A 21,671-nucleotide genomic window follows, 5' to 3' on the forward strand; every position below is an offset into this window, starting at 1 on the left:
GTCTAGTAAGGGCAAAGGAACTGCCTGCTGCGGGAACGCCTAGCGAAGAGGCCCGGGCAACGCCTCACCGTCACAGCTTCACTTCCTATTAAATCTAGCCTGGAATCCATTTTAACTCCTGGCAACCACGCTGCCACCCCCCCCCCCCCCCCAGTACTCACAAGAGCCAGAAGCAAGGGGCGTTTTCACCGACAGGGGAAAGCAGTAAATGGCTTCACTGCCTCTCAATTCTAAAAGGATGTGGCCATCATCTTGGCCTGGGTCATGCAAGTAGTGGTGAGTTAGATTAACCTCACATTCACAGGAAACGATCGGAAACGTCCATGTTGAGTGAGGGAAGTGGGGCCGGCCATCTTTGAGAAGGGCGTGACTGGTTGAAAATCGGTTCTGAATTCCTAGCGGCGAGTCGCCCTGCCCCGCCCGGCGTCCGAGGCGTAGTTTACTTCGCTAATACTTCAGCGCGCAGTTTACGCAACTGAAGTTGCCATTTCGTTTAAGGGCCCTCGCTAATAATTTCTGAGTAACGTAACATCTGAGGCCGTTTTCTTGTGAAATTAGTTAAGCCGCAGCTGCTTGTAGTAAAAAGCACAACGAAATAAAAGTATGCTTCCTGTTTGATAGTGTTAGTCACCACACAACCCACGTTCTCTTAGCCAATTCTTAAGATTCGATATTCTTTTTACTCCCACCTTCTAGTGGAAATTCTAATAAGCAATGTATTGCCCAAAAGGCAGATAGAAGAATAATGAAGGAAAAGCAAAGGACCCAGTTAATTCAAAAACTAGGTTTCTCAATTCAGCTCCTCAATAGCTGAGTCAATAGTAATTTACCATCTCAGAGCCTGGAGGAGAGTTGAGGTTCCATAAAGATGTACCAAGAGATTCTCTAACTTAAGCTTGCTAAGACAAGCTGTTTATTCCGAGATGGGCTATATTTCATTCTCTCCCCTCTCCACCCACTTTCATTTTTCAACCCTTTGGGAACCATAATAAGCCAGGAAGTGGGCAAATGTATGCACTGTTGCCTCCTGCTTTATGGTTCTATGAAGTCAGTGTCTGGCCTGCCTCGTTGAATTCCAAGGGGCAACATCCATCAACATCTAAATTCCACTTACCTCTGATGCCCAACTTAGCCCCCCTCTTCCCTAGCAGACTCCACATGTGTTGTATTTTTAATGCTGAAATTTGGCAACCCTTTCCAAGCCCAACCTCAGAATGCAATGAAATAGAAGATCTTTATCTGTCTCACACATGGATGGTGTAGAAAATGCAGAGTGCCTGTTTATTGAGCACATATTATTTTGCAGTAACACCTGCAATACAAGTCGTCCTTATGCGTTCTCTCACTTTCTTTCACTCTGCCTCTGGTAGTATTTGCACTACTCTTAAGGCTCTTTTACATTTTACTTGGTTGTAAGTGTACATCTGTCTTCTACTAGATTGTGAGTGTTTAAAGGCAGGTATTTCTCTATTCATCTCTGTGTCTACTGCATACTTAACACATGGGTGACGAATACATGAAAGAATGACAACAGTGTTCTTCCAGTCAGAAACTTGAAACCCTGACTTATCTTGACAACTCCCCTTCCTTTCTTCCACATCCAGTAAGTTGCTAAGTCCTGTTCATTTTTCCACCACATTTCTTGCATTCTTTTTCATTGCAACTGATACCACCTTGACTTCTTATCTCCTTACTCCTGAATTACTGAAATATTCTCCTAGCTGATTTTTCTGAGGCCAAACTACCTCTAGTTCATTCTGCATCACATCAGATTAATTGCCCTAAAACATCTTCTTGATCTTACCATTTTATGTTGTGTAAAGTTCAGCAACTCAGCATGGCATTCAAAGCCTTCCGTAATTTGTTCCCAATTTACCTTATACTAGCTCTCTCCCCTAAGGTCCCTGCTCATGAAGACCTCAAAAAGGAGGGGTACAAGCGATATGTTGGTGGGAATATAAATTGGCAAAGTCAGCATTAAAACAATATGGAGGGTCTCCCTGGTGGTGCAGCGGTTGAGCGCTGGGTTGCGAAGCTGCTCACACCCTTTGCAGCGCCAGTTCGATCCCCGGCTGCTCCCCGGCCACCGCAGGAGGGTCCCACATGGCGCGCAGACCTCTCCTGCCGCCTGCTGCTCCCCTCAGCAGTGTACTTCGGTCCTTCTGCCTGCTCTGCTCCCCGCTCTGGCTCTGGTGAATTCTCTCACCCTCCCGCGCTTCTGACTGTACCCAGTGCTTATATAAATGAATGAATAAATCTTTAAAAAAATAAAATAAAATAAAATAAATAAAACAAAACAATATGGAGGTTACTAAATTTTTTAAAAATAGAACTACCATTTGATCCAGCAATTGCTAGTCTGGATATTATCTGAAGGAAATGATATCACGATCATGTAAAAATATCTGCACCCCAATGTTCATAGCAGCATTATTCACAATAGCCATGATATGAAAAAACCTAAGTGTCCATCAGCAGATGAATGAATAAAGAAGATGTGGTATATCTATACTGTGTAATATTATTCAGCCTTAAAAAAAAAAAAAAAAAAAGGAAACCCCCCCCCCACCATTTGGAATAGCGTAGATAGACCTTGAGCACATTATGCCAAATGAAATAAGCTGCAAACATAAAGACAAACACTGTACTAGCTCACTTATATATGGGATCTAAAAAAAAAGCTGAACTCTTAGAGAGTAGAATGGTGGTGGCCAGGAGCTGGGGGGGATAATGAGGAGATGTTGATCAAAGGGTATAAACTTGCAGTTATAATAGGAACAAGTTCTGGGTGACTATAGTTTTATGGCCTAATTTATAGCCTAGTGGCTGTGGTTAATGATACGATATTGTTGAAAGTTGCTAAGAGAGTAGATTTTAAATGTTCTCACCATAACAGCAACAAAAATGGTAATTATGTGAGGTGAAGGATGTATTAACTAGACTTATTGTGGTAAACATTTTGCAATATATGCATATATCAATCTTCACATTGTATACCTAAACTTACACAGTTTATATATCAATTATATCTTTGTAAAGTTGGGGGCAGGGGAGAGAAAAAAGATAAGTGATGTAGTTTAGAGGTGGGAGAGAAGGTCAGTATAGATTGGGATGGCACTGGGGGTCCAGTGAGAGGGATTCCAGACAAGGAGATCTGGGTTTCTTTCTTTTTCTTTTCTCTTCTTTTTAAAAAAGATTTTATTTTTATTTATTTATGCATATGAGAACTGGGGTATAGGCCAAAAGTGCAGGGGGTAGGGGTGACAGGATTCACCAGAGACAGAGTGGGGAACAGAACAGGAAGACTGACTGAAATACACTGCTGAGGAGAGCAGCGGGAGAGACAGGAGAGGTCTGCTGCACCATGTGGATAGCTCCTTGGTCGGGGATTGAACACATGCCCCAGTGACTGATGAGAGCTTCATAGTGCTGAGACTTTAACTCCTGTGCCACCAGGGAGGCCCCTGAGCTTATTTCTTTAACTACTGCATGGGTGCCATTGTTCCTTAAACCCACAGCCTCTCTTCTCTCAGCCCATACTTGGAAAGGATTTTTAGAATAGGTGGTACTTAAGGCAGTCTTTGTTTTTTTTTTTTTTAATAAATTTTATTGTTATATTCCCCATACAATTGCAGCCCCCCATTCTGACCCCAATCCCTCCCCTCCCGCCCCCGACCCCCTAAAAGTGTCTCTGGTTCATAGTTTTTTGTTGATTTTGATTTTCACTTTCTTATAGTTATTCATTTTCCTGGTCCATTATTTAAGTTTTCTAGATTCCTGCTATGAGTGAGACCATCCGGTATTTTTCTTTTTCTTTTTGGCTTATTTCGCTGAGCATGATCCCTTCCAGCGCCATCCATGTTGCAGCAAATTGCATGTGTTTATCTTTTTTGAATGCTGAGTAATATTCCATGGTATATATGTACCACATCTTCTTGATCCAGTCATCTATTTTTGGGCATTTGGGTTGTTTCCAAAGCTTAGCTATTGTAAACAGTGCTGCTATAAACATAGGGGTGCAGGTGTTCTTTGGAATTGATGTTTCTGTGTCCTTTGGGTAAATACCTAGGAGTGGAATTGCTGGGTCATATGGAAGCTCTATGTTTAGTAGGTCCAGAAATCTCCACACAGTTAAGGCAGTCTTTGAAGGATAGGTTGCAAATAGATGAAGGGAAAATGGGAAATGTGCTAGGAATAGCGTGAAAAGAGGTTGTGGTGGATGAATTAGGATCAGACTTTCGTGGGCCTTAAATGCCATCCTGGGGTGGAGAAGGTGGTTTGGATTTGATCCTGTAGACCTTCCGGTTTCCTTAAGAGGAGACACAGGATTTGAGTGATACCTTAGGTAAACATGTCAGTGTGGAGGATAAGACAAGAGGGGAGCAGAGGGAGGTCAATTAAGAGGCCATTCAGCTGTCCAGATCTGACTTGCTAATGGCCTACCTAGGGAGGTGGTAATCCATCTATATATAAAGATCTAAGACTGTCCTTAGGAAGAGGAGACAGTCTTATCTCTTCAGTAAGATCCCCATGTGGCCAGACACAAAGAAAGAGAGAGGGCTGGTTGGGCCTTAGTGTGACCTGGTTTCTCCACTCTTCCCTTGACCTGCTCACACATGCCCTTTGTACCAAGAGTCCAGGAAACTATGCAGCCACAGCCCCATCATCATGATCTGGTGGGGTCCAGCACTTTCCTCTGTGTGGCTCTGTTTCTTTGACTAAACCCAATGCCATGGCATCCCTTTGGCCTGCAGAGTTTAGTGAAATTTACTCCTGGTGGTGCTGGAAGAAGCTGTGACTTGTCACTCTGCCCCAACCTACTTTGTCTTTCTGAAGGGTCAGTTGCCAGGGTTCTTCAGCCCCACCCTCAGCCACCGCTGGTTGGTCTAAGACTGAGGCTCAGCGTTATCATATCAAGGTCAGTTGTTTCTCCTGCCCTGAAACCACAAGACAGCTTTTATGCCCTTGTGAATCTTGGGCAGAAGGGTGACCAGGAGAGAGGAGGCACCACATCCATTCACTACATACTCAGAACTTTAGCATGAGAAGGAGAAGCTATCCTGCCAGAGGGCCATCAGGAATGCCATGTTGCACATGGAAGTTCATGTTCACCGCCAAAGCAGAGGGGAGAGAGAGCTCCAGGGTCCAGTTTCCCTTCATCTTGGCCACTCAGTCACCTGCCTTCCTGGAAAGAATCTGAGCCCCCCTCCTCCGGCTAACAACACCCTCGCTCTGTTCTGTCTTTGTCTCCGTTCACTTCTCTTCTACTTTGACCATAAGGTGAAATGTGAGCCCGGCATCACAGTCCCCCAAGAGCAAACCCAACATCAAGGTCCCTGCCTCGGTGTGTCTGCAGCCCACTCTTCTGCTGCAGCAGAGCACTCTGACTCATCTGCACCTCTCCTCAGCTGGGGACTCCTTCAGGCCAGGGACAGAGCCTTATGTGTCTTCCCAGAGCCCGCCACAAGAAAACAAGAGGAACCCAGCTCTGCTCCTCCACTTGCGGTTACCCCAGCAATACCTTTTGCAGGTACCCCAGCCCCCACTCCACTCCAGGTGCTTGGAGGATGACAGACAGGAGACTCCAGGGTGACGCTCAGGGGTGTCACGGGTAGTGGCTTCCCAGTGCTGGGGATTCCACTGCCTCGTCCTCAGCCGTCCTCTGAGCAGGAGGGGCTGCTCTGGCAGCCAGTCCTAAAGCCTGATTTGAGGTTGGGAAGAAGTGAAGCCACAGATCACATGCCTTCCTCACCGGTTCTGGCTGCAGCCCAGCTTTTCCTTAGCGTCCCCCGCCCCCCAACCTCAGTCCCCAAATCCCCGACTCGCGTCCTCCAGCCTTCACTGAGCCCCAGGATGGCGCTGCAGGATGTGTGCAAGTGGTGGGCCCGGGGCACCCAGGAACCATCCCCTCATCTGCCTCCAGCTGGTGGCTGGGCTGTGCCCCGGGGCTGTGACCCTCAAACCTTCCTGCAGATCCATGGCCCTCGGCTGGCCCACGGCACCACCACCCTGGCCTTCCGCTTCCGTCACGGAGTCATCGCTGCGGCCGACACGCGTTCCTCCTGTGGCAGCTACGTGGCCTGTCCAGCCTCACGGAAGGTCATCCCGGTGCACCAGCACCTCCTGGGCACCACCTCCGGCACCTCCGCCGACTGTGCCACATGGTACCGGGTGCTGCAGCGGGAGCTGCGGCTGCGGGCACTGAGGGAAGGTCAGCTGCCCAGTGTGGCCGGTGCCGCCAAACTCTTATCAGCCATGATGTTCCCCTATCGGGGCCTGGATCTGTGTGTGGCCACCGCCCTGTGCGGCTGGGACCGCTCTGGCCCTGCCCTCTTCTATGTCTATAGCGACGGCACCTGCCTGCAGGGGAACATCTTCTCTGTGGGCTCCGGATCGCCCTATGCCTACGGCGTGCTGGACCGCGGCTACCGCTACGACATGACCACCCAGGAGGCCTACGCCCTGGCTCGCCGCGCGGTGGCCCACGCCACCCACCGAGATGCCTACTCAGGGGGCTCCGTAGACCTTTTCCATGTGCGGGAGAGTGGGTGGGAGTACGTGTCACGGAACGACGCCTGGGCGCTGTACTCGGAGCTGCAGAAGCTCCCAGAGCCAGAGAAGGAAGAGGAGGCCAGGGAAGCCGGTCCTGAGCCTGCCACCCCCCGAAAAGCTGGGGAAGGCGGGGACCTCGCTGCTGGGCCAGCCCTGGGGGACTCCAGGATGCCCGGAGAGACTGAGGTGCTGTAAGAAGCAAAAGGACTTGGGGGCTTAGAGCAAGGAAGAGGGTGGGGGGATGGGGCCGCAGGGGCAGCAGCCTCCCACCATTTGGCTCCAGCCCTTAAGGCTTGATGGCTTTATTTATTCCAGGTCCCCATCCTTCCTGCCTCTCAGAGCTATTGATGCTCTGCCCGGCACGTTCTTATTGACGCCCAATAGATTGGTCCAGCCTCCTTGTCGGCACCGAGTCCTTCTTTTCACAGATGCTTACTGCGTGGCTGCTGCACGCCAGACACCGTGCTAGGTGCTAGACCCTCTTTTTTTTTTTTTTTTTTTACCATCCTCTTCTGCTTTTTTCATCCCATCCCCTCTCTCTCCTTCCCTCAGGTTTTCGCCCTCCCTCTCAGTTTTGGTCTTTTCACCTTCTCACCTCCGTGAGGGGGGGGGGGGAGTAGCTGGAGGGGGAAGAGGTGGGGATGGAGCCCAGAGGGCCCAGGCGGGGAGGGGCAGGGAGAGTATGGACACCCACAGGGTGGTGACAGGCTTTTCCCTTCTCCTCTGCCACCTCCCCGCACCCCCACCGAACTCTAATGATTACTTTTTTACTGAATGTGATGCTCATGATAACTCTTTGGAGGAAAAAATTATCCTCACTTTACAGAAGAGGAGCTAGGGTAGCAGGTTGTGTGGCTTGCTGGAGGTGACACAGCAAGTGGCAGAGCTGAGGCTGAGAGCTGGGCCTTCCGCTCCAGAGCTCCGCTCCTCCTGCGGCAGCTGCTCCTCCAGGCCCCTTCCCTGCCTCTCTTCTCTCTCAGCAGGCAGAGCCCTGCAGGCATCTGGGAGTGAAGTGAGGGAGAGCGGCTGGGTCAAGCCCCTGCGTGGTGGCTAGAGAGGAGTGAACCCAGAGGGTCCAAGGGTTTAGAGGGCTGAGCCCAGGGAAGATGCCCGCATCCAGCCTCAGCTGGTCGGGGCTGTCAGACCTTGAAGACCTGTCATTGCTGCTGCCAGATTCCAACCCCCGCACCGGTTGCCTTCTTTCCAGCCTCTTCTTCCCGGAGATCCCTCTGAGGAATGAAGGAAAGGGAGTTTGCCGTGTCCGTAGGAACTGTCAGGTTAGCGCATGCTCTCCAGCCTCTTCTTGCCCCCTTTTGCTCCCCTGCAAGCCCTGACTGGAGAGGTAGGCTGACCCCAGGAGGCACACCACCCGCCCCCCTCCTAGGCCAAGTAGGGGAAGAAAGCAAGGTTGACCTAAGATGGGGCCTTGCTCAACCTTCTCTCTCTCATCCCACTTCTCCAGCCACCTTCCTTCCCTCTGGACAGCCCTCCTCCGCCAAGGCCTGAGCCCCACCCGCACACTTCGCACCCCAGACTGAGAATTCCCCCAGGTGGGAGCTAGCCAGACAGAGGGGACCCCCAGGTCTGATCATCAGGGGATGACTATGGAGGAGGGAGCACTGGTCAGGGATCAAGGAAATCAATGGGGGTGGAGGGGAGGAAAGTGTGGTGGGAAACAGGCAAACAGTACCAGCCTTGGAGCCAGGGTCCAGAAATCTGTCCAGGGGCCTCTGTAGCAACCTTTCTTCAGGGAAGGAGGTGTGGGACTCTGGGAATGATAATAGGGGGCTGGGAATCCCTGGGCCAGCCTAGACCCTGCAGGCCACAGGAGGAAGGGCAGCCTTCGCCCCCGGGGTTAAAGTGATTGAGTGGCGTAAGAGGGCGGGTCTCCTGTGCAGAGATGGGGGTGGACCTTGTGTGGGGCTTGTGAGTGGGCCTGCATAGGTGTGTGCACGGGAGTGGGGCAGGTGGAACATGTGTGGTTCCTGTGTGCAGAGACAGTAAAGAGGCTGGAAGAGAAAGAGTAATAGCAGGTAAGAGCGGCCACTGATGTTCACAGGAGAAGGCCTCATCACTCCTTTTGGGAAAGTGGTCCAGAGTAAGAGGAGGTGGGGACAGACTCATCCTACCCCTTTCCTGAGCCTGCATCGTCCCACCTCTATCCTGCCACAAGGGAGTGAGAAAAGGCAGGGAGGGAAGGGTGCTTGGGAGCATGAGGTACCACCTCACTCCACCACCAAAGACTTGCTAGGAGCTGCAAGCAGCTCACTCCCTGGGGCGCTCAGCACCCTCTCCTTCCCATAACCTTGACAGGATTGAACCTAGACATGAAGGGCAGAGAGGAGGGGAGCCCTTTACTGCACCTGCTCCCATCACCTCTCTCCTTTTTCTTCCACGGTCTGCCCCTCTTCACTGCCTGTTCTTCAGGATGGAACACTAAACAGAGATGGGCCCAGGGGTCTTGTTGACAAGCCTGTTTCCCTATGCCTGTTTATCCTTGAAGTTTTTAATGGGTTGGGGTGGATCTCAGAGGGCTGGGAGAGCAGGTGAAGGCTGCATCCCATTTCAGTGCCCCAGCACTACCTAGGAGTGGCCTGTGAGCCAGCCCCTCCTTCCCACCAGGGACTCCTGAAGCTGTGGTGCTGATGTCAGGGTGAGGCCAAAGGGCAGAGGTCTTGCCTGCCCTTCCTCATGTGGAGGACCCTATTCCTCTACGCCCTGCTGGATGCTGCCTCCTACAGTCTCCCAAGGCCTTCCAGGACAGACAGTGGCCCTTGTACAGGACCCCGGGCAATCAGGGGTCCAGTTCCAGCTTTTCCTCAGAGTAAATAAATGTCAAATCCATCACTGGTGCCGGGGTCCTTGTTCTCCCAGCTGGCTGCCCTAACTAAGCAGGAAGCTGTGAGAGAAGATATCCTTTTGTTGAAACAGCTTCCCCTATTGCCAGTGCCCACATCAGGAGGGGAGGGTCACAAGGACTTGTTCTGATCCTTCTGCTTGAGCCTCCGTGAGCCCTGCCTGGAGTTAGGAAGCTTGGGTGCTTATGTGGGTTTCCGGGTGGACGCTTCTCTGCTCAGGAGTGGACTTGGAGTAATGCCAGTTGCCCCCTCAGCTCCTACCCCAGATGAGTTTGATTCTGCCCCGCTACAGCCCTTCTCCTGGTGCCCTCCCTCCTCTTCTGTGCTTCACGAAGAGTGAGCCATGGACGGGAGAATCAAAGGTGGGGGACAGGATCAGATCCACTGTGACTGTGCCCTCTCTCCCAGAGCACAGCCCCACAGGCCTCAGGAAGGGCTGGCTTGCCCTCTCTGCCGCCTACCACCCACATTTGTTTCTAGTCTAGAATCCCTTTTTCTCTCTTCTGAGCATTTTTACTTCCCGCCCCCCTTCTTGGTTGCTCTTGACCTTTGCATCTCCTTCCCATCCTCCCTTCTGGCCCATCCCCACATCTTAATTTCCTTGGACAGTTTGAGAACAACAGGGAACCCAGAGAGTTGGTGGTGGGGGTTAGAGTCAGTATCTCTTTACTCCCTGAATGGAATCAGCCCAGACCCTCCACGAAGAGGGACTTGACTGGATTGTCCCCCGAAGGAGAAAGCACAGGAGGGGATGGGCTGAGGCCTCTCCTCCGCCCTTTGGTGTAGCAATGCTCTGTAGAGAAACCTGAGTGGAGGAAGAGAATCAGGCTCTGCCTTTACAAAATAAAGTGTTTGTTTATTATGAAATTAGAGATGGAGGCCCCTCCCCTTCCTCCCTCTTTCCCCTTCCCCAGCTGCCTCCCCCTTCTTTCCCCTCCCCTCCCCCTGGGGCTTGGGAAGCACACAAATCAATGCCCAGAGCAGGCTGACAGGTGGGCAGAGCTCCAGGGAGGCGGCCATGTGGGGGGCTGGAGCTCTGGTCCTGGGAGGTGGGCTGGCTCCTCTCTTTGCTGGAGGCCATGGAGCCAGGATGAGGCCATGAGTGATGGATGGAACCATGCGGGCAGGTCTGTAAAGACAGGAGAGCTGGTTAGAAGTGATGAGTGGATCAAAGGGCGGGGCTTCGGGCTATCCCTGTGCCCCATATGTAGTCTGGAGGCACTGACCTGGGGCTGAACATCCCCTGCAGGAGAGTGGGCAGCAGTGGCTGGAAGTTTCTCTTGCTTTTGGAATGGATAACAGAGAAAACCAAAAAGCCAGTCACAGGGACCCAGAAAGAATGCGGGCAGATGTGGGCAGGAGACAGACACAGAGCATGTGTGGAGGCCAGGAAGACAGAGCATGGGAGAGATTTAGAATCAGGGAGACAAAAACAGAGCCACAGAGAAAGTGAAATCACAGTGAGAACAGAGGTGCAGAGTCAGGGCCACATAGCCCAGACCTTGACAGGGAGAGTGTTACAGATTCCTGGAGAGACACAGACAACTCAGGAGGAGAGGGAGGTAAGAAGGAGGTTGCCCTGGGGGAGTTGGGAGGAGGGACACAGGGACAGGAGGAGGCCTGGGGCCCCTGGGCTGCTGCTACCTGCCTGGACCCCGGGGGCTCACTCAGAGGGCCTGTTCGGCCGCCCCACTGCAGGGGGCAGGGCCAGGGCCAGCTCTCAGGGGGCCGGGGGCTCCTTGGCCCCATACAGCTCGGCCAGGGTGCGGAAGAGGGGTCCCCAGTCGTCCAAGGGCTCCGCGGGGCCAGGGACACCGCCGGCCTCACTGCCGGACCCCAGGGAGCTGAGGGAGCCGCAGGAGGAGCCCCTGCCCTCGTAGCCGTACACCTGCACCGAGTCGTAGGGCGGCACGCTGGGGTCCTCGTCCGCCTCGCGGAGCCGCAGCGCCAGCAGCTGGGCCACGTCGGCAGGGCCGGGCGGCCGGGGCTGGCGCGGCGCGCGGGTCCGGGGCAGCACGTCGCGGCGCGCAGGCGGGCCCGGGGCAGGTGGGGCCGCCCCGTCGGGGTTCTGCAGGGCGCTGATGTCGAAGGCCTCCGTGTCCTCCTCGCCACCACCCTCGTCATCGTAGGTGATGATGTTCTCACGCACGTCCTCCTCCTCCAGCACCATCAGTGCTTCCTGCTTTTGGCGCCGCAGGGCCGCGAAGAGCACCACCAGGGCTGGGGAGAGGCCACCCGGGCGCTGAGCCGGGCGGGGCGCCTGCAGGGCCGCCCGTTCCCCTCTGAAGGGCGCATAGGGTAGGTGACAGAGGGGGCCACGCGGCCCGGGGGCGGGGCACACCCTCCTGTGACCGGCTTTGCATGTGAGTTCACCCCTTACTAGCAGTGTGACCTGGGCGGGGCTTAACACCTCCCAACCTCCGTGCCCTTTAGAGGCCTTGTGGGTGAAATAGGGAAAACATTGACCTCTTAGGGTGGATGAAGGGATGAAATGAAATACCACACATGATGTGACTAATTCCACAGGGGCTGAGAGCTGGGGCGCAAAGAACACTTTTTTTTTTTTAATGGCTGTGCCTGCCATTACATTGGCAAGTCAGGGTTATGAAGGCAGAGCTCTTCTCTTAGGTACATCAGGCAGAGGGGAAATCTAGACTTGAGGGTTTCTTTGAGCCTGAGGGTGGGTTTCCCCATGTTTATACCCCCACTTCCTCTCCATACCCCCAGGGGTCTTGGAGCCCCTATCTGTGTCCCACTGTGATCTGACTCACCAAGCAGGGTGCCCACACAGGTGACAATGGCAAGTAGGGCCCCGGTGCTGAGCCCAGCAGGTGAGAGCTGAGCCTCTGGCCGGCAGGATGCCACAGAGCCGTCAGGCCGGCAGCGGCACACGCTGACAGTCACTGTGGCAGTGCTGCTCAGTGCCGGCTGCCCCCAGTCCCACAGCTCAATGGGAACCAGGTAGGGGGCCTGGCGAGGTGGAGCAGGGCGGGAGGGCAGCAGCAGGCTGGCAGAGCCATCTGTGGGAGAGGAAAGAGGTTGGGACACTTCCTAAGACACCTTCTCATAGGGTCAGTCGGTCCATGCCAGGGAGACAGCTTCCCGTGAGGAAGGCTTGAAAAGAGCAAAGATGTGCAGCTCCACATACACCTTCTGTTGGGTGGAGGCCCAACACCTTCTGTTGGGTGGGCAAGGGTCAGGCAGGCTAGGCTGCGAGGCTGGTGAAGGGGAGGAGGAGGGAGGCAGGCATGGGCACGGCAGTAGAGACCACACACCTCGGTTGTCCCGCACAGTGAAGTTGGCATCAGGGCCCAGGGGACCTTGAAGGGAGACTCGACTACTGTTGCCAGTTTCGTCTTTGTCCAGGGCACGGATGACCTGAATCAGCTGGGAGGAAGAAGAAAGGCCTTGTATGGAGTGGGCTGCTGGAGGTCTGGAGGTCCCAACCCCTCTGCCTCAGCTGCTCACCTGGCCTGGGGCTGCAGAATCACACACAAAGGTGTCATAAGGCTCAGTCAGCTGGGGAGCATTGTCATTCTCATCCAAGGTCTGGATGGCCACTTGCACGCGGGAGGCCTGTGCAGAGCTGTCTGAAGCCAGAACACGAACACATACACCCCCCAGGCACACACAACAGATTTACACACATCACACAGGGTGCACGGACAGCACATTGCATGCACATGCAACCCATGAAATATGCATACAATATGCAGGTAGCAACAATGTTATGAAATAAACAGAACAATAGCAACATTCAGGTAGCACCCAAGATATGTACAATAAAAATACATTCAACAGGGATGTAGCACCCAGGATACACATATATCATAGCCCACATGCAGGGCACACACATTGTAAGTGAAGGTTATAAGGTGCATATGGGTCATACACAGACAATAGCCATGAAATACACAAACATATTCATACCACATATTTGATGGACATTCACCATTTAAAACAAATGCAACACACAAAAAGCAGTGAATGCCCAGATAATGCATTTTCATGCATAGCACCAGTGGGACACACACACACACACACACACACACACACACACACGCCCTGTCAGAGGTCTAGAAGGCTGTGGTGCACAATGAATATCACTTAGAGTTGACCTTGGGGAGGGAAGAGCTGCGTGACACACTGCCCGGGCACCACAGCCAGATATAGGTCCTCTCTTCACTCACCCCTTCATCAGGTGGCTCCCCCCATTACCCTGCCCTGCGTCTCACTGCCAATTCCACCGAAGAGAGAATGGAAAACGCGCACCCTGGGTGCACACCTCTACTAGGCTGGGCCCCCCACTTCATTTAGTTTCCCCCAGGCAGGATGAGGGCAAGATGCCCTGGTGAAAAGGCTGAGTGGACTGTCCAGCTAAAGGGTTTGGGGTACCCCAGACAGGATAGGACTGGTTGGCTTCCACTCCTTCACTGCAGCAAAGGACCAGGGCCAAGAGTTAATATTGGGGTTGGGGTGGGGGAGCAGGATTTTCAGGCAGGCGAGGAGACAGGGAAACACACAAACACATCACAGCTACATATACACAGCCACAAACACACTACACACACACAGGGATATTCACACAGACAGATACACATGCACTGCCCCGTAACACACAGTGTGTGGGCAGACATCAACCCACACATACATAATCCCACCAAAAGAGGCGGGATGGATGGTGAAGGCGAGAACAGCTTGGGTTCTGGAGCCTGAGGAGGCCTGATGGCTCCACCCTCTAATCTCTGTGTGACCTGGGGCAGTTCCTTAACTTCTCTTTGCCTGAGTTTCCTCATTTTAAAGTGGGGAAATAATCATCTCTCCCTCATAAATTTGTGGTGATGACTAAATGAATTCATTCATAACTGGTAACTCAGGACAGTACCTGTTACACAAGAAGTAACAAATTACTGTCCATGAACATTCACATGCACAATATATACAAACAGCTTCTTGTACCGATACACATTCAATTACACACACATGCACCCACACTAAAATGTAACTCCACACACCAATTATATACACATACATATCCAGTTATAGATATATATTCACATGTGTATACATGTGTTTTCACTAATGTGGAATTACACATACACCCAAGTACATGCCCACATATAGACACACACACACACACAGCTCTGTCAAACACCTATGGCCACAACGACAGCATTCCACATATGACACAGCCAGCGTAGGAGAGGAGAGGGCTCTCCCTGCCCCCGTGGGCCAGTGCTGTGCAGAGGCCGTGGAACAACACTGCTGTGACAGGTGACTTTCAGGCAGAGCAGACGGGCTAGCTCTGTGTGCTAACCCCTCTCCTGCCTAGAGGGCTCCCACAGGGCTTCCCTGGAAGGGGCTGCTGGGACCTTCCCACTCAGTCCCCAGAGAAGGTGCCCAGCCCTCCCCTGGCTCTCAGCTCTGTCTGCAGCAGACAGGGCAGGGCCAATGTCTTTCAGGGTTCAGGTTGGGGTCTGTTAGGGGTGGGAGCTATTTGAGGTTTATTTCCAGGTTGGAGAAAGTCAAAGGGAGTAAATTTAAGGTCAGCAGAAGGCTCAGGCAGATTCACTGTGTCCAGCTCAGTCCAGTAGATAGGAGATGTGCCTGGTGCTGAAGATCCTGGGGGGGCCAGTGGCTGTCCACTGGTGAGGGTGTGATGGTGGTAACTGCCTTCCTAGCCCCTCCCAGTGGCCACCTGAACCCCTCAGGGACAGCTCCTCCATGGGAGGCTGATGCCTTCTCCCGGGCTTCCGGGTAGGCCCAGGACTCCTCACCGAGCTCCGTGGCCAGCACTGTGAGGTTGTGCCAGACACGAGTCTCACGGTCCAGGGGCACCGCCGTGCGGATGGTGCCGTCCTCAGGTTCAATGGAGAAGCAGCGCTCTGGGTCCGAGTGGGGTAGGATGGAGTATCTGGGGCAGATGGAGCAGAGCTGGGAGCTGGTCTGGGGACAGAGTCAGAGCTGACCACCGCCCCCCACACCCCCTTCCACTGCCTTGCTGGGTCTCAGGTTCATCTGGCAAAGCCTGCCTCTTGTACCCAGAGTCATAATTCATGTTAGGGGTCCCTTAAAAGACAACTGTCCCGGGAGTTGTCAACACTGAACATCTGTCCTAAGGCTTAGGGGACTGAATTCATTGAGTGGGTGGGGAGGAGAAGAGACCTAGAAGAGGTGGACAGGATAAACACTGCCTGTCCTTCAGACTTTTGGGCTCCATTCTGGGGACCGGTGGCCTGGGACCTAGTTCCGCTCTGCCTCAGACCAGCTGCATGACCTTGGGTAAATCATTTAACCTCTGATTACTCAACTACAAAATGGGCACGACACCAGCACTTCCCTCACAGAGCAGGGATAGGCAAGCCAGGTGGCGAGGTGGGAAGTGAGGATTTGAATCCCAGCTTTGCCACTTACTGTGTGAGGTTGGGGAAGTTACTTAGCCTCTCAGGGCCTAGTGTCTAAAACAATTGGCAATGATCCTGCCAACTTCACGGGGCTGTTGTGAGAATTAAATGTTTTCAAGTGGGTAAAATGTGAAGTGCTGAGGGAGTGATCAATAGTGATAGCGATCAATTGCACTCAGCGGATGAGAGAGATCACATCTGTTCGCTTGGCCACTGGGAGGTGCCATTATTACCCACCCAGAGGGACAGGTGGGGAGTCTGGGACTGGTGACCAGCCAGCCTGGGAGAGAGAGTTCTGCCAGGAGGTAAGGCAATTTGTGGTAAAGAGGGGCGTATCCTCAAGTGGGACTGGCCTGCTGCGGACTCCTTCCCCAAGGCCCAGCCCTGCCCTCGCCCACACCCCAGCTCACCTAATTGGACTGGCCGGGGAGTCCAGGTCAGCAGCTGAGACCTGGCCCACCAGGGTCCCAGGGGCCTTGTTCTCGGGCACTGCCAGCTGGTAGGCAGCCTGAGTGAAGGCAGGTGGCTCAGGGGCATCCTGCACAGCCACACGCACTGAGGCCACGTCCTTGAAGGGCCCTCGCCGCAGGTAGGCTGGATCGATGAGCGTGTTGGTGGCCTCCACACGGAAGGAGTAGGAACGACGGCTCTCGAAGTCTAGGGGCTATGGCGAGGGGAGATGGAGTGACTGGGGTATGTGGAAACCGGGGCAGGCCCAGGTTTATGGAAGATGGAGTCCCTTCCCAATAGGCATCCAGTGCTCAGCCCTCTTGAGAGGAGAAGACACCAGAGTTTAGGGTGGAGGCAGATCACTTAGTTGGTAACTCTAGATCCGCCCCGGCTGTCACAGACTTGCCATATGATGAGTCTCAAGTCAGTCACTACCCCTTTCTGGGCCCCACACCTTGATATGAAAGATGAGATGACTGTGACCTCTAAGCTCTAGCACAGAGGTCCTGAGTCTGTGCCCAGGAGATCAGTCAGGAATGTGTCCCACAGGGCAGGGGGCAGGTATGAGGGAGTCTGCAAGCGGAGGCTAACCTTGCGGACAGTGAGGAGCCCGTCTCGACCCTGGGAGTCTGTGTTGATGCTGAAGGCCTCGGAGCCCTCCCCGTCAAGGATGCTGTATGCCATGAGGGCGTTGTCCCCCAGGTCTGGGTCCTGGGCCCGCAGTCGGCCCACCAGGGTGCCCGGCCCAGCCGTCTCCACCACGGAGAACTGGTACAGGCCTTGGGGTGGATGGAGGGAGACATTCTCAGCGAGGTCCACAGTGCTCCTCCCTACCCCAGTGCTTCCTTCTCCCGGGGCCGGGCTGGGGGAGGCATGGGGAGGGAAGGCTTCTCCAGAAGCTGTCAGGGTGGGGTGGCCAAAGGACAGCTCAGACAGCAGCACTGGCCCCTTACTCTGAGGGAACTTGGGGGGGTTGTCATTGACATCGCTGAGGGTGACGGTCACTGTCGTGCTGCCCGACAGCCCCCCCATGTGGCCGCCCATGTCCTTGGCCTGAATCACCACCAAGAACTCCTCCTGAGTCTCCCGGTCCATGTTGGGGATGGCAGTTCGCACCACTCCTAGGGAGAGACGCCAGGTCAGTCAGGGGTGTCTGTTCTCATGGCTGCCCCACCAGACATCTGGGCTCCATCCTCACCAGTCTGGGGGTCCACAGAAAAGAAAGGCAGTCCGTCCAGCACAGTGTACACCAGCTTGGCGCTGTTTCCATAGCTGGGGTCGTCGGCGTCATGAGCGGTCACCTGGATCACCGATGTCCCTGGGGGCGGGGGGAATCCCAGCACCCCCATCAGCAGGGTAGGGCCAAGTGGGGAAGCAGATCAGATGAAGGGTTCCCAGACATGAACAGGGCTGAAGAGAAGAGGTGGGTTCTGGGGCAGAAAGCAATGGGGGAAGCAGAGGTGAGGACACTCCCGGAGATGGCATCTGGGACATTCAGAGCCGGAGTACTCACCGACATTGGACATCTCCGGCACTGTGGCATGGTAGGGCCCCAGGGGGAAGATGGGCGGGTTGTCATTGATGTCTTGTACTTTGATGATGAATTCTGATGGGGGCTCCAGGGGACGGTTAGAGGCTCGGTCCACAGCTTGGGCCAGTAGCACGTACTGTGCCTTCTCCTCCCGGTCCAGGCTCTTGGTGACATGGATATTGCCTGTGGCTTCGTCAATCACAAATACGGTGCCTGCCCCCTCCCCGGTCAGCAGGTACTTGGTGCGCCCCTCGCCCCGGTCCACATCCGAGTGCAGCTGTAGGGGCCAGGGGAAAATGGCAGAGGGTTCCGAGCACAGAGACAGAAGGTTAAGAGTCTAAGCCTAGGACTGGGTGGAGCGCTGGGAGTCCTGAGGGACCAAGGTCATTGGAGAAGTGATGAAGTTGCAGGGCAGGGCCTAAGGGCCTGGAGAGCAGGGTAGACATGGGAGAGCTCGAGTTACCTTGCCAATAAGGACGGGTTCCGGGCCGGCATATTCCTCAATGACGAAGAACTGGTTCCACACCCAGCTCCTTCGGGTCCGCAGCAGTGCTGGTCCTGGGGTCCCCCGGGACCCTGCCCAGGCCCGGGCTGGGGCTGCCAGGCGCCCCATGCAGCCCCAGCCACCCAACCAAGCCAAGAGGAGCCTCACCAGGCCCCACATGTTTGGGCTCCAGCCAGGGACCTGTTCACTGCCCCTGGGTGTTGAGGCATGAGATGGCTGGGGCAGAAGGGCAGAGGCATCCGGGCTACCCCATGGAATCCATGCCTGTAGGACAGGTAGTTGTTCAGGGTCTGGGAAACCCTTAATCCTCCTCTCTCCACTAAAGTTAGATGCTATAGAACAGACCTCCCAGGAGGCAGACACGCCACGACCCAGAGCCCAGTCTGAGATAGGGAGCAGCCAGTCTGATCCTTCCCTCTCTGCCTCTGTTCACCTCCAGTCCTGCAGGCTGATAAATCTCTGGTCAGTCAACTCTGAGAAGCTGGGGAAGAAAATAGGAGAGAGGATGCTGGGAGGGTTTAGAACCCCACATCTGTCCCCCATCTTTCCAGGTGGGGTTTGCTGTGAGGGGGCTGGAGGAAAGGGCTTAACACCTAATAGATGGGGTTCATGGAGGTGTGGCCTCAAGGTACCCAGGGTCAGGCCGAGAGATGACAGGGAGGGCAGCCTTGACAAGGTGGAGAGCCCCAGAAGTTCCTCCGCTGGGGAGCCCCACCTCGCCTGAGCCTGACCCCAGTCCACTCTGCCAGCTGAAGTCCTTGCAGGGGGCCGGGCAGAGGGGTGGATCAGCGCTGCAGGGAAAGGGGTAGCGCTGGGGGCAGGGCCAGGGAAAGCCAGCAGAGGTAGACCCAGAGGCTGGAGAAAACCTGACTGAGGGTGAGACCAAGACTCAGGGACTGTCCGACAGAGACAGAATAGCAGCAGGAGACAGAAGGAAAGAGATGAAAGGAGGCAGCCTGGGTGTTTGAAAGGCAGCGAGGAGTCAGAGGTGCCAGGCTTGGGGATGGGTGGGAGGGCGCAGAGGGGCTCTCGGGGTTGCGACGGGCAAGCAGGGGCAGCCCTCAGCTGCGGGGCGATCAGGCCGCTGCAACTTCATTCTGGGGAAGGAGCAGCCGGGAGGGGTTGCAGGCGGGGAGCAGGAGAGGACCCTTCTCACTGCCGTCCCCTCCTTCTCTGGGGGGTGGGACCCCCTCAGGCGGCGGTGCTGCGCCCCTCCTCTCCCAGGGCACACACCTGACAGCCCTGCCCTCCCGAGGGAAGCCGAGCACCGGCGAGGGAGGCGGGACGCGGAGGAAGGAGAGGGCGAGAGGAGTGGAAAACAGGATAGCGGGAGAGGAGAGGAGAGGCGAGGGCAGGACGGGGGCAGGAAAGGAGGGCGGGAAACGGGAAAGAGCCGGTGCAGGAAAGAAAGGCAGAGGAGGGAAGAGGCCGAGAGGGAGAGGAGATGGAGAAAGAGCCAGCGGGAGCGGAGAGCTGGGGAGACGGAGGGAAGGGACGCGGCGAACGGGAGAAGGCAGGGGGAAAGACATCGAGCGAGAGGAAAATGGGCAAAAGCGGGAGCGGTGTGCGGGCGGCAGGGCAGCGGCCGCGCGCGGGCGCGGGGAGCCGGCGGCGGAGCCGGGAGCCGGCAGCGAGCTCCCGGGCGCGGAGCGCATCGCTCTGAAGACACCGCTCTGAAGACACCGCAGGCTGCGGCCCCGCTGCCCCTCCGCGGACCGCCGCCGGCGGAAGCCCTTACCTGGATGTGCCGAGGGGCCCAGCGAGGCGCGGGGCGCCCCCGCCAGCCCCCGCCGCCGAGTCGCGGGGCGCAGCCCCGAGCCGATCGGAGCGGGCGCCGCGGCTCCGCTGCAGGTCTGAGCGGCCCCGGCGAGAACAAGGGAGCGAGACGGAGGGGGCGGGGGAAGGAGGCTCCGCCTGCGGAGGAGCGAGGCGGCTCCGCGCCGCGCGGGAGAGGAGAGCCCAGCCTCCGACCCTCCCCGGCCAGCCCCGGCCCGCGCGGCGGGGGCGGGGGCGGGGGCGGGGGCGGCGCCTGGCGCTGCCGGGCGCATACAGATGCGGCGCCCCTCCCGGGCCGGGCCGCGGCGCCCGGTGGGCTCTCGGCGGGAGGACGTCCGGGCCGAGGGAGCGGGCCTTTTCCTTAGAGCAGGCGGGGCGGGCTCACCCGCGGGCGCGAAGCGGCGCGCACAGCCCCGGCAGCAGGGCGGAGGGCAGCGCACGGCGAGGCGGGGAATTGGGCGCCCACTGCAGCGAGGCCCGACTCCCCCGCTCCCAGATCAGCCTTTGGGGCTCGCCTGGGCCGCGGCCTCAGAGAGGGAGCGTTTTGGGAACCTGTGTAGGGCAGGACACCAAGCCGGCTGGGCGCGCTTAAGAACGGCAGAGGGATCCGGGGAACAGGTCAGGGATCCGAGGCATGACAGGGGCGGTAGGGGACCGATGTAGGGAGTGGAGCCGTTTGGGGAAGCTCTTTTGCAGGCGCCGACTGAGCGAGCGGCTGCCGCCCCCTGGTGGCAGTTGCGGAGACACCTTGAAGAAGGTGGCAAGCAGGTGACCAAGTGTCTATTTTGCGCGGGACGGGGCCCACCAAGGACCCTCTCCTGGGGGGTGCGGGAGTAGGGGAGTCGTCTCTCCCCCATCCCCCCCATCCCCACAGGAAAAGCCACAGTGCGGTCTGGTTAGAGCGACGGCTGGAGGAGGCTGCTAAGTCCCTGGGAGCAGCAACCTGCTAAATGAAACCACCCTGAATCTTCCAGCCATCACTTCAGTTAGATTTGGCTCTCACCCAGGCCCTGCTAAAGGAAAGCCACTCACACACTATTTAAAACTAAGTCAGATTTTTATTATTTTCCATAGACCACATCATTTAATAATAAAAAAAATAAAAATAAAAATTGAACAAAAGGAAAGGTGGATATAAAGTGGAACCGGTGGCCAAGAGGCAAGGACTGCAGGACAGAAGAGACTGGGAACTGCAGGGGCCCGGGGACTCAGGAGGAGATGCTGATTCAGCTCATAGGTGACCCAGTCCTGGCCCCGGCTGTTCCCAAGAGGAGGCTGTGAGTACCCAAGGGAGGTGATGAGCAGGATGGAGGAAAAATGAAAGAACTCCTGGGCTGTTCCACACCTCTGGGCCAACCACCTTACCTCCCTAACCTAGCTCTCAGACTTCACAATGGGAAATGAGAGACAGGAGAGGGCCAAGTCCCAAGAGATAGGTTATGGGGGGTGGGGGAAAGATGGCCACTGCTGCATTTGGTATGTGGGGACAGGTGGCAGCCATACTTCAGCACTGGGCAAATGGTGTGAAAGACCCTTGGTTTCAGGGTGGTGGAGATTGTACCTATCCCTCTGTGGCCTTGAACCCCTGGGGCAGG

At 55.6% G+C, this 21,671-nt stretch overlaps 2 protein-coding genes across 2 annotated transcripts; one reads left to right on the plus strand and one right to left on the minus strand.

Annotated features, from left to right (window-relative positions):
- Positions 1 to 5,853: 5,853 nt before the first annotated feature.
- On the plus strand, positions 5,854 to 6,747 carry PSMB11 (proteasome subunit beta 11; the record flags this gene model as incomplete). The annotated part of the gene is made up of 1 exon (XM_084240244.1): positions 5,854 to 6,747. The coding sequence occupies one exon, from the start codon at positions 5,854 to 5,856 to the stop codon at positions 6,745 to 6,747; it is 894 nt and encodes a 297-aa protein (XP_084096370.1).
- A 4,383-nt stretch (positions 6,748 to 11,130) lies between these two features.
- Positions 11,131 to 18,459, minus strand: CDH24 (cadherin 24; the record flags this gene model as incomplete). Its single annotated transcript, XM_084241303.1, has 11 exons — positions 11,131 to 11,630; positions 12,182 to 12,430; positions 12,686 to 12,797; positions 12,879 to 13,000; positions 15,188 to 15,324; positions 16,225 to 16,478; positions 16,856 to 17,043; positions 17,218 to 17,385; positions 17,463 to 17,582; positions 17,778 to 18,072; positions 18,259 to 18,459. The coding sequence occupies 11 exons, from the start codon at positions 18,457 to 18,459 to the stop codon at positions 11,131 to 11,133; spliced, it is 2,346 nt and encodes a 781-aa protein (XP_084097429.1).
- Positions 18,460 to 21,671: the final 3,212 nt, after the last annotated feature.

The sequence above is a fragment of the Talpa europaea genome (genome assembly GCF_964194135.1).
Source record: "Talpa europaea genome assembly, chromosome: 8".
Taxonomy (NCBI): domain Eukaryota; kingdom Metazoa; phylum Chordata; class Mammalia; order Eulipotyphla; family Talpidae; genus Talpa; species Talpa europaea.